Genomic DNA, 19,697 nt, shown 5'->3' on the forward strand with positions numbered 1-19,697 from the left:
ACAGATGAACATAGGGGAAGGGAAGAAAGCTAAAACAAGATAAAAACAAAGAGGGAGGCAAAGCATAAGAGACACTATGGGAACTAACTGAGGGTCGCTGGCGGGGAGGTGGGTTGGGGGCAGGGATAATTGGGGGATGGGCATTTAGTAGGAGGGCACTTGATGTAATGAGCACTGATGTTATATGAAAATGATGAATCATGAAATTCTACCCCTGAAACGAATAAAATACTTTATGTTAACTATACTGAATTTAAATTTAAAAAACTCATCATGACTCTTATCATACAGTGGGTTGTCGTTGACAATATGTTTCCATATAAACTATTACAAGGGATCATCAGCACTGAGAGGAAGGCTGGGTAGACAGTATTTTCATTTTCCTTCACAAATAAGGAAAATGAGGCTCAGAGAGGTTGAGGGGGTTGCTCAAAGTCAAAGTCGTTGGTAAGGGTCAGTTTACTTTTTCCAATACACCATATTGGTTCCTAGAATGACCCTGCTTTTGATGCTAAGTTCGTTAAAATATCCTTTAAGCCACAAACAGAGCATAGCTCCTGCTATATAACAAGTTATATAACAAGTTTCCTGCTATATAACAAGCCTGTAAAGTCTCAAAACTTAGGAACTAATACTGTGAGCTTACTAAAGGAACTACCACTTAGGTGAATCTTAAGGTCTAATAGAAGAAATTTAAGTTTTATCTGTTGTAGAATATTCTTCCTTAAAAAAATGACCATGTTTTGCAAATGTACCGCATTTTTCCTCTTGATTTACAGCTACTGATCTTCTGCTTATTCATGGTACTCATATTAGAGATTAGGTGGGCATTCAAGAGTTTATTTCTGAGTGTTTGTATATCATTGTATATAAAATCACAAAAACATTTAATTTACCCAGGATAGTGCTATACGATTTCCATAATTTTCAAGTTCAATGTGGTAGTGACTCCTCTCATTCTGGATGGCAAGTATTATTATGACAACATTCTATCTACAAATAAATCAGTGCTTCTTAACTAGGGTGATTTTTCTTCCCAGGGCACGTTATAAAATCTAGAGATATTATTTAGGTGTGGGGATGCTATTGGCATCTAGTGGGTAAAGGCAGGGATAGTGTTCAACATCCTACAATGCACAAGGTCAGCACCCAGAACAAATGATTATCTGGTCCCAGATGCCAATAGTACTAAGAATGAGAAACTCTGAAATAAATATATCTGTCACATTTTGCAAGAATAGTTAGGAGACACTGGAATTTACAGCCAGCACAATTAAAGCCAAGTGCCTTCTCACAAGAAGTATGGTGCCATCCAGAGAGTCAGTGTAATAATAAAAAAAAAAAAACAGGGTGCTCTAGGACATTTCAAAGAGGTGTGTCCAAGTGTTTCCTGGATGGGTTTACCTAGAGGAAAAAATAATGTTTTTTCAACTCACCATGATCATAAACCTTACCTGAATACCTTTAATGGCACCTAAAATGAACACTGAGTTTCCTTTTTCTCCACTTTCCCCAGGAAGACCCTGAAAATAAAATATTCACGTAAGAGGGGGAAAAAAAGCATACTACTATTTCAGGATTTTCTTTTTTGTGTGAAATACTACTCATCAGTAAAATACCATTATAGTCATGTTTCACTCTAGTTTCACTAGAGATTTCTTTATTTTTTTCATTATTGCTATCATCCTAAGATTCTCATACATATTTATTCAATATTCAGTTAAGATTTATTAATGAATCTCCAAAAAATCTATTAATATACTTACACATATATGTTATAAATATGTATATAGGTAATACTTTATATAATAATATACATAGCCATTTACTAATTATTCAGCAAGAAAACTGCATTTTCCCTCAAACAAAATAATTCACATGTATTATTCTTATAAGTAAACAATTTTGCAATTCTCAGTTAATAATTTATGCCCTAGAAATCATTTTTTAAAGATTGATTTTATTCATTTCAGTAGTTGTGTTCAAAATAGAGCCTCTGAATCCTCGTAAGATTAACTTTTAAAAACATATCTCCTTTTTGGAAGGTTTTTGTAAGTCTCTGCAACCTTCCTTAGAGTATTTTTTTAAAGTGATTGAAATAACTCAATGTTTTCTTTTTTTCTGAAGTTTTTCCTACTAGATATCTTAACATATCTTAACTTGGTTACCACATAAGAATTCTGCCATCTTTGTGTATCAAGCTCCCGTGAAGGACATGCACATTTCAAAGTAAGTCCCTCCTGAAAAAGTCCTGACTGTGCTTCCAATGGGAGATACGTAGAGCTTTAATGGTAAGTTACAGCAACTGTTCCTTGAGAAATCAGATGTGCCTATACAAGCCGTCCTTGCTTCACACAGTTCCAATATGCATGAATTTTAGTTCCATAATTAAGTTAAATAGCACCAGTCCTCCAAAAAATGGTTCAAATTTCAGTTACCACCTTATATTAACAGAGTAACTGCACCGCTAGCTTGAAGGTATATATAAGTAACAGATGGGAAACATGATCACGGGTCCCATCACTCCTTTCAGTCTGTCAGCGATTGGTCACTGCCCATCTGTTGAGTCAGCGGGTGCGCACGCACACACAAGCAAAGTGTGTAGTTGTGCTCCCTCCTTGTCTCTCAGTAATAAGCCTAAATGACATTTCATGAAAATAGACCCCACTGCAAAAGGCAATTGGCCATCAAAGATGAAAGTAAGTGAGGGAATGAAAAATGATAAAGCTGGTAGTGAAATTCAGACAGAATGTCAGGGAAGTTATAGAAGAAATAGCCAGAGGGACTCCATGAAGACAAAGTTCTCAACACAAAAAAAGGGAAGTGGCTGGGACATAAAGATTGAATTGTCAGAGGACATGGCATAGACACAAGACCCTCATCGCAACAGGACTCTTAGATTATAGTTCATGGCACAGAAGATGATCCAAACTCAGAAAAAAGTAGGACAATTCACCAGAGCACAGAAAGACGCCTTCATTTCATTACTGTCAGTTACTTGGCCCGAAGAAGGCACTGTTCAAAACACTCTTGGTCAGTGTTTACAAGACTTGAAATACTTCGATTCTCACTATATATGTCTTAAATGACAATGTAGTAAATCGATATTAGTTTTTTAAAAAATTTTCCCTATGTATTTATAACATGAAGAGAGTTTTTATTATTTTAACATAACATATTAAAGGTCATGGAACAATAGTAATTTTTCCCATTGGATGTTAAGGTTGCTTTGTGTGGTGCCAGCTTGGATGGTCATTGTTAATGCCTCACACTACTGGGCAAAGTGAGGACTTACTACAAATGAGGTGGGTCAAGGGAAAGAAAGCTGCTTTGTAAAGACGCCATTACAACAAACTTCAGTACAGTGGTCACCACAGAACGCCATGGGAAAGCTAGAATAGAAAACTCCCCCTCTTCTGAATGTTCATGGACACACAGCAGAATGCGGTTCGAACCAATCTGAAGATCTTAAGAAACGTGCATTCATCAGACTGCAGTTGAGCCTCCAAATGGCTGAGTCTGAAAACAAAGGGTGGTTGAGAAGCTTAACTACGGAAGATGGTTGTTGTTCTTCCTTGGTACTAAAGAAAGATATAAATTTGGAGATCATTTTTGAGTTCTGCGTTCAGATCAGTCCCACTAGAATCGGGAGCAAATGGAAAATGAAGAGAAAGCAGGATGATTACGGTGGTGAGGATAAGAAATCCTTTAGACGGAATCTTGGGAAATGGTATTTACAGGGAGGTGGAAAGGCTGCCCGAGTTCCAGAAAACCAGTTTTAAAAGGCCAAATCATCTCCAAACTTTATGGGAGAAAAAGGAAGAGAAAGTGAAAGGAAATACTAGAGGTACAGGAAAGAATAGTTCTTATTAAAGTCATACTTAAATAAAAGGCCATATTTTTGAATAAAAAAATACCTAAAAGCCATAACGTTTTCTGGAGTGCTGGATATTAGCAACTGTTTCTGAACATCCATTCAAAATGCCTTCTATTTTTCTTATTGCATGATGGGGATGAGAAAGCCAAAACTGCATTTCCCAGACCCCTTTGCAGCTGGAATGGGACTTAGGGTCCACCTAGGAGATGGGCTTATGAGATTTGGAAGGCAGAAGTGAGGAAGACATCCTCTTCCCAGTACTGTCATTACTGCCAAGCAGGGAAGGTTAGAAACTTGAGTGTTTGTTTGCCGGTGTATGGACGTGGGGGTGAGAGGCAGTTCTCATGTGCAGGAGCAGCCTTCTGGCTGGTGGCTCTTAGCTAAGTGTGAAACCTTGAAATCATAGTCCCGCAGTGGCCCCTGAGTTCCCCTCCTTCAACCTTTCCAATATGTGTCAAATTCCCTATATGAAATACCTTCCTGTTTGGAATACCTAGAGGGTTAACAAGTCTGCAGTGAACCCTGAATGATAAACAATCTAAATTGTGCTTCCTGACCTCCCTGCTCCCTCCCTTACTATCCAGTTCTCCATACAGAAGCCTAGAACATCTGAATGGAACATCCACCAGGTCATACTGCTTCCTTCCTTGGTACCCCCCAGTGCCTTCCCATGGCACATAGAGAAACTGCAGCCTCCTCCCACAGTCTGTAAGGCCCAAGAGCTCTGGGTCCTATACACTTCTCTGTCCTCACCCTCCAGCCACCCCCATTCATTCACCCCACTCCTGGCACACTTGTACAAACTTTGTTTCTTGAACACATCAAGATCATGCCCACTGTAGAGCCCTTCACTTAATTTCCTGTTTAGGGTGAGTTGTGGGGGTCTTACTGGGGGGCCCCTTGAGCCAGGAACTCCTCTTTCTCCTGGAAACCCTGGATCACCTCGTGAACCATTATAGCCATGTATTCCAGGCTTGCCTCTGGATCCAGGAAGTCCTGGGTGCCCCTATAAGAAATAAGCCGATAAGCGAGGTGTTTTTGCAAGAATACTATAACACAAAGTTTCTGCAACATGGGTCCCCAAATTATGACAGTTGTGACTCACGTGTTATTGAATTTGTGAAACTTCTTTCCCACCCACAAGTACTACGTGACACAGTAAGAATATAGAGATAAATTTTAATATACCCCAGCTGAAATTAATTTAGTTTGGATAGTCCAAGAGATTTGGGAGAGCACCTTTTTAAAAATCCTTAGAAAGACTCTAATGGATTATAAAGCCCTTGAAACACATCTTTCCTTCTTTTATTTGGTTTTCATAGTAGAAATGAGAGATTTAAACCTTCTAACCAATAAGGAAAAACTTTCCCTATGAGTATACATTTATTTCTAGAACATGGCAAGTACATGTAGTTTATGTTTTAGAATGTTTTTCTCTAATCTGTTTGAAAACCTTGCTTTTCAAGTAGTGTTTTGGTCTCAAAGTCATTATACAAAATTGAAATGCAAGCAACCTTCCATGTACTACCAAAAGAAAATAAAGAAGAGTTTGCCAAATAAATGTACATGTAGAGAGATAAAATGTGATTTTAAGGGCTTTGGTGAGTGCTTTTCCCTTTAAAAAAAAAATGGAGAAAATTTAGGGATACTTACAGGTATACCATCCAAACCTGGAAATCCAGGAACACCAGTTGGACCCTAATGTCACCAGAAACAAAACAAAAATATAAAAGTTATTAAAGTATTAGATTAACAGATTGATTACTTGAAAACATAAATAATTAATGACTTACTTAAAAAAAAAAACTCTTAGCAGTCATTGTTACTTGATTTTTTTAAAGACTTATTTATTTATTTGAGAGAGTTGAGGCGGGCAGAGGGAGAGAATCCCAAGTTGATTCCCCACTAAGTGCAGAGCCCAACATGGGGCTTGATTGCACAACCCGAGGACCATGACTTGAGCTGAAACCAAGAGTTGGTCGCTTAACCAACTGAGCTATCCAGGAGTCTCTTTACATGAATTAACTTAAAAGCCAACATTTAAAAAAACCTTTTGTACATTTTTTTTTTAATACTTAGGAAGCCAACTTGGCAGCATCAGTTGAAAGAAAACATTCAATACCCTATATGCCAGAATTTTAAGTTCTCAGAATCTGTCTCTTCAAGGGAAATAAACTCTTTACTGTAAACACAGGTCATTTACAGGATTGCTTTTGCACCTGGCATGACACAAAGTTGGGACAGGATCTCAAATTTACATCAACAGGGAACAAGTTATGGTTTTTATCTATATTATGGCATATTGTGCAGTATTTTTGAAAGAATAACTTTAATCTACATAAATTGATATGGAATGATCTCTAAGCCATATGGTTGAGTAAAAAAAGAAAGGCTCAGCATGAGAAATACATCATTTAGGTTTTTAGAAAGCCATGAAAGAATATAACCCTTCACTGGGGACACTCATGTATTTAAGTGCATAGAAAAGTCTAGAAAGGCATGCTTCTCTGGAACAGAGTTAGGGAATTAGGGCTGACTATGGAAGAGGAGTTTAGACTTAATTTATTATAAGGTGCTAGTAGGGACTATTTGTGATTATAAAAAAATTCTGGCATAGTAACCCTGGTTGGGAAGAATCTCTCACTTAAGAAGAGTCTTACCTTATCACCTTTGTCACCTGGCGCTCCAGGAAGACCACTGTCACCTCTCATCCCTTTCTCTCCTGGAATTCCAATGGGTCCTGGCATTCCCAGGTGTCCAATAGGACCTTGTGGCCCCGGAGGTCCTGGCTGACCCTAAGAAGGAAGATTAAAAAGGCAGAGGGTTGGCTGTTTCTTATGTCTTCTAACACAAACATGCTCACTTGGCTGATAGAAGACAAGGAAATTAGGGTTTGAGTAGAATTCTAGTCATAAAAACATAAATAATCTATTAATTACAAAAATAAGGAACATCAACATTGTCCTTTTCAATCTGAATTTAAGGCACACAATAAGTCGAATTAGTCCATGTGTATACACACACACACACACACACACACACACACACACACATACATGAACTGGTAGTAGTTCTCCTACTATTTTCATTCTGTCAATGACATTTATAAATCTTGAGCTGTTTAGCAAAACAAGGAACTTGCAAAGGCAAGGGAAAAAAATCAAAGCATCATAATCAAATACCATTATGTTAGTGACACAAATCAAGAGTGGAGAAATCTGCCAGATCTTTTTGAAAAGTTCATACGGCTAATGATTTTTCTGCTCTTTTAGTGGAAAATGTTTCCTTTTTTAATTACTTTTTTCTTGTATTTATTTCTTAATTGGGAAGTAGACTCCACATGTCAATTTGTACTGGTGCAATCTGACCTCCCTCTCAAGCTTCCAAGGTGTGGTCTTGGATTTGCCTGTACTTCACATTCCCTACTTGCCAGCCAGCCCTGGGAGCTCTTCCTTGGCTCGGCTTTCCCTCTGGATTGCTCCTTCTCCAGGTTTCCACTTGACTTAGATCTCCACTATATTGCCACCTGCTTAGCAGGCTTCCTTGATCCCTGGCTTCTCCCCCGACTCCATGAGGTAGGATCGCCAATCCAGTGCCACCCTCATTGGCCTCTCCATTTTATTCTCTGCATCTTTAGCATTTCCTATTTTTCAGTTACCTGCTCATCAGTTGGTTGGCTCTCCAGTTAGATATTAGCGCTATGAGGACAAAGGTATTTGCTCACTAGTTAAGTCTTCCCTCTACCATCTATCCCAGATTTTGGCTCAGGAAATCCCTTCTAAATGAATATGGGATAGATGGACTATCAGTGACTATGGTCCCAGGCTTGTGGTCCAGCCTGACCACCAGCCACTTTGGACACACTCTACCTGGATCCAGTGTGGTTAGGAAAGCGATTTTTGAACTTTGAAAAGGCAATTCTATCAACTATCATCTTTGTGACATATAAAATGATATTAAACATTCAAACTTACTTATTTTTCATAAAATAATCAAAGTATGAGAATAGTGAGGCTACCTGAATGAACTTAAGAATCTAAAATCAGGGGCACCTCGGTGGCTCAGTGGGTTAAAGCCTCTGCCTTCAGCTTGGGTCATGATCCCAGAGTCCTGGGATCAAGCCCCACATTGAGCTCTCTGCTCAGCAGCGAGCTTGCTTCCTCCTCTCTCTCTGCCTGCCTTTCTGCCTACTTGTGATCTCTGTCTATCATATAAATGAGTAAAATCTTTAAAAAAAAAGAATCTAAAATCAGAGTTTCTAAATGACACTTCTAGCTTTGGTATTCAACCTCTGTCTATAAGTTAATTTGGGCAAAAGGTATCTTAGATTCATATGTTGTTGTTGTTGTTGTTTTTAATAGCTCACTTTGCAATCCAAAGACAACACCCTTACATTAGATTTTTTTTAAAAAAAGCTTTATAATGAGAAGTTTACAATAAGGTTTCCACCGATGCAAAGTGATTTATCTGCACAGCACATGCACTGTGGTGTCTAAGGTATTCAACTGTGTTGTCTAACGTGCTCCAGAGCCCATGCTATAGTTTACCAATTTGAAACCACTCTTGGTATTCAATTAAAGTCAGGATGTTCACCAGTAAATTTTCGTGCTTCTTAAAATTTTCCAAAGATTTAAGAAAAATCATGTTGGATCCCTTTGCTCCACCAAAGAACATTCTCAGGATTCAGTGAACAAGCACATCTTGATATGTGGAGAGAAAAGTCGGATGGATTTCAGGATATATCTGCTCAGTTCAGATCTCAAACCTCTGGGCCATTCTGAATTACTGGTGTTCAACTCCAACTGGGACCACATACAAGAATACAGGGCTGCCCCTCTGGTGTGCAGGGACCAGGAGAAATATTTTTTGGAGAAGAGAATATTTTTTGATTTTATATGAAAATCAGTGTGTCAGCACTATTCTAGTGATCTAATCTCCTGTGATCCCATGAACAAAATTCCACAAGCTGGCAAGTGGGAGGATTCTGTTAGGTGGCCGGGCTCCTGAAACATGCCCAGCCATGGAGTCCCACACCAGCCATAAACATGAACCCCTGATCTCCTCATGAGGGGAATCCTGTACAGGAAGAAGGATCTAAGAGCACCCCTTAAAACAACTCTCTAGGCCCAAGGTTCCATGTGAGCAAACCGAAACTTAGATAACTTCTGGGTCCCTATAAATGCTTGGGTTGACCAGACACTTAGAATTTCCAGTCTGCTGATCCCTGCACACCAAGCCAACTCTGCGGTCTATACATATTACCCTGTGCCTTACTCATTTTCAGTTGTTCTCTTCCTTGTTCCTTACTCTTTATCCCATAAAAGCTTTCTGACTTCTGGCCATTTTGCAGTTCCCTGGATTCTCAGGAATTCACGAAGTGTTAAAGTTTGTATCACCTAAATTGTCTTTTTTAATCATTTTTTAACAACTTTGAAGGGGGAAAAAAAAAAGACTCTGGGACGCAGCCAGTCCCAGTCTACACGTGATGAGTCACTTTGGACAATGCTGCTGGCTTGGCCAAGCCCAGACACAGGAAGATGGCTGGGGCCCTGCCTGGGGCGTGGGGCCCCCGGACACAAGCTCTGTGTGCCCTGGTCTAAAGACAATAATGACAGAATATTCACAACATTTTTTGTGATAACAAGCAAAACTGGAAACCCTATAAAAACCTTCCCAAATGAGATTAATAGAATAGATTATGGTAACTTCACACAATCGAACACCATACAGCCTATTTTAGCCTGGGTGCCCCAGACACAAAGCATAGGATAAGGAGTCAATGCAAACCATTTGTCTGAGATTCAAAGGACATAGGGTAAGGAAGCAGGGATGTGACAGAGAAAAGGGAAGGCAGGCAATCAGGGTGCAGAATCAAGCCAGTCACTGGAACAGTTAGGAGCCATGGGAACAAGCCCCAAGTGAAAAACATTATGTACCTGGGGCGCTTTCTGTTGACTATTACTGCTAAACCACTTCTCTTACAGAGCAGAACCAGGACCAAGCCCCATACACAACCTTGACTGGAAACAGAAGCTCCACCACCCTGAAGACCCTGCTCCAAAAGCACCAATGATCTGCCTGAGTTGACTGCCAGTATCAACCAATCAGGATGAGGCTCTGCCAACCAATCAGGATGAGACCATGCCAGCCAATCAGGACAAGGCCCTTGCTAACCAATCAGGAAGAGACATTGTCCCCATTTCCCTCATTAGCCTAGTGAGTGGGAATTTTCTCCAGATAAGCAGGGTCTCCCCGTCTCTTGGAGAGGCCAGCCTAACCACACTCTTGGTTGGTGCTGAGTCTCCCTTCAGCTCAAGCTGCAACCCCAAGAAAGCCTTGCCTGTTCTTTTGATTTTGGGGTCCAGCCTCGTTTGTACTGTCAGACCCAAGAATCCGACTCCGGTAACAAGACCAGTGGGTCACTGGAGCTCACCCAGAGCAGGCCCTCGGGACTCAGGGTAGAATATACACCTCAGAGTGATCCCACCCAAGGGCAAGGGAACTGCGGGGTTTACCTCCTCGCTGGGGGACCACAGTGGTGGGTGGGGAGTGCCAGCTGCCGAGCAGGCAAATGGGGGCTCTGACAGAGCCTGCAGAGAGATGCAGAGACCCGCAGCTGGAGACCCCAGGGGGGAGCACGGAAGAAACAGGCCTGACGGAAATGTGGAAGGCCTGAACATCAAAGAGAGCGGGCAAGGCTTTCTGAGCGGACACAGCTCACCCTGATGATTCTCATGAAGTAGACACAGTGACCGAACACCCAGGCTCTGCAGACAGGCCCCTGGAGTTGAGGCCCAGGCCCACCAGCTGGGTTACCACGGGCACATTTCATACCCTCCCTACTCCTCAGCTTCTTTCTCTGTCAATGGCTGGTGGACATAAAAAGAATAATGCATGGAAAATGTTTATGGCATAGTGCCCCGCACATCTATTATTATATTTATAATATTATTATAATATCTATTTAGTTCATTGTTCAAAGGGGGACAAACAAGTTGCATATTTTATCCCACCTGTAGGAAAACAAATGGACAGACATCTTCTCTAAATGCATGTTTATAAAGGTACATTTCTTGAGGGATATACAAGAAATAACATTTTGTCACGCCTCAGGAGGGAAAATGCAAGCCAGAGCAATGTTACCATTTACCAACAGCAAATATGACCTTTCTAATAAAGACTAACATTTCTCTTTCACCATGAAGTTACCGACTCAACAAACATTATCAACAACTTTTATCACCTGACTAAATTTCGCAAATCAAAAATCATACTTCATTTGAACTTGCCCTTCTCTTCATGCTTTTTCATCATCATCATAACAGCTACTATTTATTGAGTGTCCATAAAAATACTAAAAGCTTAGAATTTTCAAGGAAGCTTAAATCTATAAATATGTATTATAAAACAGACAACAATAAAATATGAAATGTAATTATACAGGAACAAATCTTTTGGGGGCATTTTGAGGGCATATCAATTTAAATATTGCACAAACTGTAAACAACAATCTAAAAGAATAAATAATGACTTCAGCTCCCTTTTTAAAAAAAACCTATGTTAATTGCTCTTACTTGGTAAGATTTCCTGAATATAAGAGTCAGGAAATTAACTGCTTTTTCATTAAGTTTGGGAATTATCTTTTCATCTTACAGGTAATTTACCAAAGAAAACTCCAAATTACCTTTTGTGAATGTTGTACTTTATAAGAATGTAACATTTAGAAACAACAAAATATACGTTTAAACATAAAAGGGTAACTGAGAAAGAGACAGTCAATTAACTGCCTATAAATCTCCTTAATGTGTTTCATTCTGGATGCGCAAGACTGGATCTGGTGAGCTAATGGAACTTTAGGGAGAGAAAAAAAATAAAGGAGTGGAAATGTTTCCCATGGTGGTAAGAATAATAAAACACTGCTCAGTATATAAATGGGTCCTGATTTGAGAAGTTGCCATCTAAAAAGCTTTTAAAATAAAATAAAACAAGGAATGGTTATTTACATTATTCATCTCTGAACCCCGTGTCCTTCCTCACTGCCCCCCCAACCCTCACCCTGATCTGTTACACTGACTTCCTTGCCCTTTCTGAATAAGCTCTGTTCTTTCACAGACTTGGTATCCTGTCTCAGAAATGTCCCTCTCACTCCTCAGGTTACCTCTTAGTGCTCCCATGAAAAGACTTTCCAACCTCCTGTCCTCCCCTCACACATCCTTCAGAACTAGATGGTTCTCGAAGATGCTTCTATAATAACACCCCTCGCCTATTACAGTGACCGTCTCTTTATCCCTCAACCCCACAGCTGCTAACCATGAACTTCTGGAGGGCACAGGCTATGTGCCCAAGATTTCGATGATAGGAAGGACAATAAAAACTTAATAAAACACGAACAGTGAAATAGTCAATGATTCCACACTGAGGTGAGCAGAGCACAACCTGACACCATGAGCAATGGTCCTAATTGCAATGATATTTGTAACTTCTTCTTGAGATAAAACACAGTGATGTTATACCATCATTTCAACCATATTAAATGGCAAATAAAACCCCTACTTTATAGGTGGAAAAACTGGCATAAAGTATTAAATGCTTACTTATTTACAACCATTGGGGAAGACTGTGGTTTGTTTTACTTTCAGCCTTGTTTTTATTTTTCACATTAATAGGTAATTCATTACAGGATAAATTTTTTAAAGAAATACACTGAACCTCGTATCACAATATTAAATCTGTCAGAAAGCTGCTCATGAAATTTTTCCAAACACCAGTCTTTGAAATAGTCATAGCTAGTTCATCTAATTTGAGTAAATAATTTATCCACAGCAATGTAGAGGATAATTCTAATCTCCTTAAACTATTTCATATTTTAAAAAGGGGTCAGTTTAAAAAAACCATAAAGTACAAGTAAATATTTGAGCTCACTCATATATAAGGTTATAATGGAATTAACTTCAGGATGAACAGACATAAATAACAAGCCGGTAAGCGATGTTTCTATAACTAGAGGATCATTAAATAATCAAAAGAATTTTGCATCTTAAAAAAAGAATTTTAAAGAAATATTTTCCTCCTAACCACGTGCCCTTCACGCAAAAACAACAATATGATATGCAGTGGGATTGCTACACTGGATTCAGGCTAGCAAAAAGGAAAAAAGAAATGCCCCATGGAATGACTGACTGACTTTCAGATGTAGTTTCCCTGATGTATCTACTGATCTTTCTTTCTTAATTTCTTATTTTTTTCTTAATTTTTCTTCCTTCCTTTCCTTTTTTAAAATTCTTTTTTCTTTTTCTTTCTTTCTTTTTTTTTTCTTTCTTTCTTTTTTTTTTTTTTTTTTTTTTTTTTGCTACTGTGTGCACAGAAATGCCTTTGTAGCTTATGACTTTCAGTGAGAGACAGCAAAATCAATAAAGATTCCCTGAATCCAGAAATGACCGTTGTCTTGCCCACTGAGGAACCTGTGGAATGCCCTGTGATGCCACAGGTCACCTTCTTCGTCCTCGCTGATGGCGTGTCACCGGACCTGCCCTACGTGCCTCTCTCCTGAGGCTGCCAGGAGCAGCAGGCTCCCGGGCCAGCTGTTCAAAGAACGGACAAAGGTGATCGGAGTAGACAGAGTCACCCAGCCCTCTGCGGCCAGGGCATTCCTTTAGGATTCTGTCACCTGTGAATCATCTCTGCCAGGCACCGCTCTTGAGCAGGGTGAAGACCAAATCATTATGATTTCACAACTTGGTAGAACAGATCAATAGATGAGAGAATATGTACATTTTTAAAAACCAAAATCTTCCAACTCAGCCTTTTGGGCTGCCACTGATGGGTTTGCTCCCAGGGAGCAAACCCTTTGGGGAATGACAAAAATCTAAGAAACTTGTCATGTTAGCAGTAGGAGGTTTGGGAGAAATAATGACAGAGAGACAACTACAAGCCCATATATACTCACACTTCGTCTGCAACAGCTTTCTGTTCCTTCCCAACCAGAAGCTGAATCAGTGCAAAGAAGTACAAACGTATATTTGTTTGTTCATTCATTAGTGAATGAACAAATGACTATGAAAGATGTTTTTATTACACTAATTACATACACATTTCCAAATCACCCTCAGTCTCTATGACCATGACAGTGATCATCAAAGTGTCCAGGAAGGGAAGGAATTTGTTTATGGAGTCTGGTCCTGTGCCTGTTACTCTCCAGAGCTTGCTTCATTTAATCCATCCACCAACACCGAGAAATGTGAATTAGTATCCCCAGGTCAATTAGAAAAGTCTATTTAGGGGTATAACTTACTCAGACACCCATGCTTAGTAGGCTTGCTTCATACGTGCATCGGTCATTTGCTCCCCAAACCGCTCCTCTTCCCACACCTCAGCCTGGCACAGTGGAGGGTCCCTCCACCAACCCTCACTCACACCACACCTGCAGTGACACGTCCATTGCCTCCAGCCTCGTCTTATTTTTAAACTTAAAAAAAAATTATCCCAATGTACTCTATATTCTTTTGTAAAGTTTCTTTAGGAAATAGCAATATTCATCAAATTAACTAAAGGCCTCTATTTTTGTCATTCTCAGATCCTGTCAATCTCAAAACTGTTTTCTAGACCCTTCTTGAACCTTCCTCCCTCACACTCCTCACGTGAGAAGCCAAGCACATCACTCCCAAACTAGCTTCCCTGCCCCCCTCTTCCCAGCCCCAACAGATGGCATTTTTTTCCTTCCGTCTATAAGCTCACCACATGGCTGTCAGCTTTCCCTTGATCTCCATGTCCACCCTGTGGCCAAGGCCACCCTACTCTCTTTGACTTAAATCTCATGTGTCTTACTGTCATCCCCCTGCAGAGACTCCCTGTCCTGGTCTTGTCATCTCGCAAGGGCTACCCAAGCACCAGCCCCCCTCCCTTCCTTCACCCTGGGCTTCCACACGCTTCTACAGACAACTGTCAACTCCTCTGCAGTCTTCTCTTGCCCCTGTCACTGTTTTCATCACCCACTACAATGCAGACAGTCTGCTCTTCACCCCCCCAGCCTAACCTACTGCCTGTCACTTCCACACCTACACCTTCTGCTCCAATCACACGCATGCCTCCCGTTGCCTGAAGCAATGGCAGCCTTTCTCCATCTGTAGCTCAGACTCAACCTTCCTCCAACCCAAACCTTCATGGTGGTGGCGGCAGGGAAGACACTTGTTCTAGGCACCAACACAGCACTGTGCATTCATCTCATGGAATCCTTACGTCCATAAAGCAGAAAGCCACCCTATAGCTACTTTTCTGTTTCCCAAATGACGTAACTGAGGCTCAGAGAGACAGAGACCGCTTGATTATCGCCTAGGAAAACGAAGATTCAAACTCAGGTCCTCAAACTTCAATTGTTTCTCTCTGCTCTTTTCACCCCAGTTCTGATCAATCTCACTGTTGCACAAACCCTTCTGTCCACCCTAAAATAGCACCTAAAAAAACTCATCACCTATTTTTCATTATTGTTTCATGCATGTTAGTTTAAGGAATATGTGCTTGGGATGATGTCTTCCAGAGAGCTTTTTGGGGCCAGGGATGTGTGCACATTTTATTACCACTCCAGAACCATGGCCACTGCCTGGCACGGTGTACATTCTAAACACGAACTCAGGGAATAGTGAATGGATTAAGACATTCTGATTCAAACACACCATTCAGCGCCACCCGTCCTGCCTTTTCCAAGCTTGGCTGTAATTCAAAGAGTGATCCACTAGGTGACACTAGAGCATCACCTAAAGCCTCAAACAGGCCTCCATGAGGAACAGAGCTCTTTAATTAAGCGCCGCCAGGTCTGCCCCTATAATGGGAGAAAGTGCTGGATATCATGAAGGGTTATAAAAATAAATAACAAAAAGGTGTTATTCAAGGATTACAGTCCAAGGAGACTGGACTGTGGTGGCAGAGTGTCTTCTTGTACGTTCGGATCATCTCACTTGCTAATGAGAGGATAAACTGGTCCATTTGGCCTGGAGTAGCACTGACTTGGGATTCCCAGTCGTGTTCTTGAGAGGCTGCATGGTGCGGTGGAAGGAACCCTGCTCTGAGAACCAGAAGATAGGGCTTCGCTGCTGAGCAATAAATAAATCACCTCTTGAACCTGGTTATTGGAGAGTGCCTTCCCCATCTTTAAAAACGGCAGAAGAGCAGCCCAGCATACCTCTGCTGTGGGAACTGAATGAGACAGTGTGGGGAGCTCCCAGTGGCCTCCTTGAGGGGCTGGAACCAGCTGACCCTTGCTCTGATTTCTCAGTATCCCTGCATCTTGTCTTCTCCGTGTTTTCTCCTGTGTCCTCTGTGCCCACGCCCTTCCTCCTGCTGCAGAGGAGCCCCTAGGAGCTCCACAGGGCTGCCCTGGTCTCTTCTCACTTTCTTTAGGGCAAACTTGACCTTTTCCATGGAGTTAATGGCGCCTAATGCTGAACAACCAACCCCTCAACTTGCCTCCCTAGCCCCGACTTCCCTGTGGAGCCCTGACCATATTCAACTGACCTCCAGCTCTACAAATCCAAAATGGGACTTGTAGATCATGCCCCGCAACGTGCTCCTTGGTCATACAGCACTCCCGGTACAGCCGTCCGCCCCTCGCCGGCCTACCTCCACTGTCCTCCTTGTTCCTATCCGTCCTGCCTCCCAAATATCCCTGCCACCCATCTGCTTTCCCCACCTCTTCATGCACCCCCTTGCTAAGCAACCTCACCTCCCATCTGGGACGAAAACCTGACAGGTTTTCTCTAACACTGCCCTCTGTCCCCCATGTACACTCCTTGTGTTTTCCAAACAGCAGCAGGAATGATCTCTTTACAACACATATCCAACACGCTTCCACACTCCTCAAAATCCTTCAGAGCCTTCCTTGTTACCTGGAAAGAGCCTGTGCCTGCTTTCCCCCCCACACCTCATGTCCCTTCCTCCCTCACCTACTACAGCCAAAGCTTCCCGGCTCCTTATGATTCCTCAAACATGCCAGCCTGTCTCCTTCTCCCTTCAGGACCGAACAGAGGCTGTTCTCTCAGCGCAGACACTTGCAGTGGGTTGAATGGTGTCCACAAGAAGATATGTCTGATCTTAATCCCTATGTTTGTGGAAAGCCCGCAAGATGGCAAACGAGGTGCTGACATTAAGGACCTTGAGAGAAGGAGCTGGTCCTGGATTTTCTGACGGGTCCTGGGACACAGAGGAAGATTCGTCACAGATACACAGAGGAGAAGGCGGTGCAGTGTGCAGACAGAGGTTGGAGGGACAGGGGCACAGGCTGAGGAATGCTGATAGTCGCCATGGAAGCTGGAAGAGGCAGTGGATGGAGCCTCCCTTCTTGCCTGTGGAGGGAGTACGGCAATGGCAACACCTTGCCTGTGCCCTTCTGGCTCAAGAACTTGCGAGAAGATACATTTCTCTGGTTTTAAGCCACCAAGCATGTGGTAATTTGTTGTGTCTGCCCTAGGGACTGACAGGACATGGTGCCAGGCCATCACTAGATGACCTCTGATTCCACTATCTCCGCCTCAACCCCCCGTCCCCACCCACTCTCCCAGGGAGAGATCCTTGCTTTCTGTCTGTTCTTACCCTGATGCCCCCCCAAGTTCCTAACAGTGCCTGGCACTCCTCGGGCACCCAGAAATAGTGGCCAAATGTGCATCTTGGTCCCTTCTGCTGGTCTCTGAGTTCCAGACCACAAGGACCTTTTCTTACTCATTAAAGCCTCATGATGGCAGGTACAGGGCAAATGCTCAAGGACTATGAATGAATGGGATGAATGTATGGCTATCTGCTGAATGAATTGCAGATGAGCTCCCAGGACGCAGGAATGAAAAAAATTAGCACCTTTGAGACAGAGCTGTTCCCCTCCCCCCCCCCCCCCCCCCCCCCGGGATTTCTTGGCAATTTACTGAAAATAGTATTTGAAAGGAGAAATCTACTTTAACTTTCTTTGTAATTCAGCATTTTAATTAATTTAGTCAGATGTTACCCTTGCCCTAGAGAGGTTTTCTAGAGCTACAAATACTGTTTCCCGTTCTCCTGCGGAGACTATGGCCTGCTTTGGGAAGCACCTGTATTGCTGGCCCTTATTTCTCACCACCAACAAGACCGTCTCCCCTTTGGCAATGACCTTGATCCTCTCAAGTTCAGTGTAGTCCCCACATTTGCTGAGCTCTGCGGCCGCCTGGCCTCAGCTCATGCTGGGTCGCAGAGCTCAGCAGTCTTCGTTGCTATGGAATTGAACTCCACAGGCAGAGGCCAAAGGCTCTGCTGCAAATCACTGGCCATTTAATAAGGTGACTGATCAGGGCAGATACGCCAAAACCTCCCTTCACAACCACACCGTCACTAGGACTCCCTGGTGAGCTTCGGCACACCTGGCCTGTTTGGAAAAACAACATGTTCTACCACATAATAGCCAAATACAAGCTAGTTTTCTCTCCTGCCTTCTAGCACAAATGCTAGATTTAGAGAGAGAGAAAGCTCTCTCAGCATACTGAAAGCCGTGTTAGTTAGTTGAAGTCATTCTTGTATATGGACACAAGCTACTACTGTAACTTCTACCATGATTATTAATAGACCAAATAGTATAAAATGATTGACATGTGTCCTCACTCTCCCCACTTGGTTTCCCACACCCTGCTCAGAAATACTCCCTCCAGCCTCTGCAACTGAAGATCTATTCTGTTCACTTCTGCAAATTTTTCATTCTTCAGAAATCAAGGTTACTATTCCTGACAGGGGAACATTTAACAAGCAAAGCCAAAGTCATAAACAGCTGGTGAGCTAAATTGTACTGGGGAATTTGTTCTGTAGACACTATATTTTCTCCAGTTCTGGGTCCTGATGCCTTTCCGTGACAAATGCACTATATGTAGCTCCCTAAGTTCCCCGAGGCTAATATCCCTTCCTGGGACCCCTCCTTCGAGTTACCTGCTGTCCCCTAAAAGCCCCCGAGACTTCCATCAGGCCTGGCTTCATGTCTCAGAGAATTCTCCAACAGAGACAACATGAGCTAGGGAGTGCATTCTTGGAAGAGAAAGATCAAATTTGTCAGTTGTCACTGGAATTGGCCTACACCAAAATATAGCATAAGTGAGTTATGGGAACTTTGGGATCTAATACTAATTGCTCTGTACCATTTATCAGGCTACAGTGTACTAGAATACAGCTGTGTGAGGGATAAAGAGATAGAGCTCTAGAACTTTGTGTGCAAATAATTTAACAATGAAAAATGTTAATAATTAAAATCCCCCAAGCAAATTCCATTTTTATCATGGAATGCAGGCTCTTAGGAGTGTGTGGGACAAATGAATGAGATTGTGGGGGAAAATACTTGTACATTTTTTGTGATTTAAAATCCCCACAGGAAACACTGATTTGCTAATGTGTGATTTTAGCTTTCAAACCGCAAAAACTAAGACAGGTCTTGAGTTTTAAGCTCTTTGACCCCTTGTATAAAAACCACCAAACTATAAAGTTCTTATTATAACAGTTAACAGTTCAATAGCTGCTAGACTCCCTTGAACAAAAGACAGTATGGACATATATTTTATTTTGGAAAAAGCTGTAGAAAGAGTCTTTAGTATCCTTCTAGTTACTAAAGTGGAACTTGTAAAAGGTCCCATCCTATTCTGTAAAGACACATAATTTCCCCTGCAAGGAGGCAGCCATCAAAAACGTGAAGATTCCTCTGCTGATATTAGTAAAGAAAACCTTAAAATCTTGCCCAATGCCACCTCATTCATGTCCTTAAAGAGGGACTACCATGAAGTTAGGGGAGATGTTAGGGCATAGTTGCAAAATATTTTGGAAGCCGATTATA

The 19,697-nt window shown here is 41.7% G+C and overlaps 1 protein-coding gene across 8 annotated transcripts in view; it reads right to left on the reverse strand.

Annotated features, from left to right (window-relative positions):
• The window catches only part of COL4A4 (collagen type IV alpha 4 chain), a 117,236-nt gene that overhangs the window by 73,584 nt on the left and 23,955 nt on the right, over nucleotides 1–19,697 (reverse strand). For all 8 annotated transcript variants that reach the window (XM_032355016.1, XM_032355018.1, XM_032355013.1 and 5 more), the window contains 4 exons: nucleotides 6,538–6,672; nucleotides 5,531–5,575; nucleotides 4,767–4,883; nucleotides 1,455–1,523 (listed from right to left, as the gene is read on the reverse strand). In XM_032355016.1, the coding sequence (XP_032210907.1) occupies nucleotides 1,455–1,523; nucleotides 4,767–4,883; nucleotides 5,531–5,575; nucleotides 6,538–6,672 (366 nt within the window). The remainder of the gene's footprint in view (nucleotides 1–1,454; nucleotides 1,524–4,766; nucleotides 4,884–5,530; nucleotides 5,576–6,537; nucleotides 6,673–19,697) is intronic.

This window comes from Mustela erminea, chromosome 8 (genome assembly GCF_009829155.1).
Source record: "Mustela erminea isolate mMusErm1 chromosome 8, mMusErm1.Pri, whole genome shotgun sequence".
NCBI lineage: Eukaryota > Metazoa > Chordata > Mammalia > Carnivora > Mustelidae > Mustela > Mustela erminea.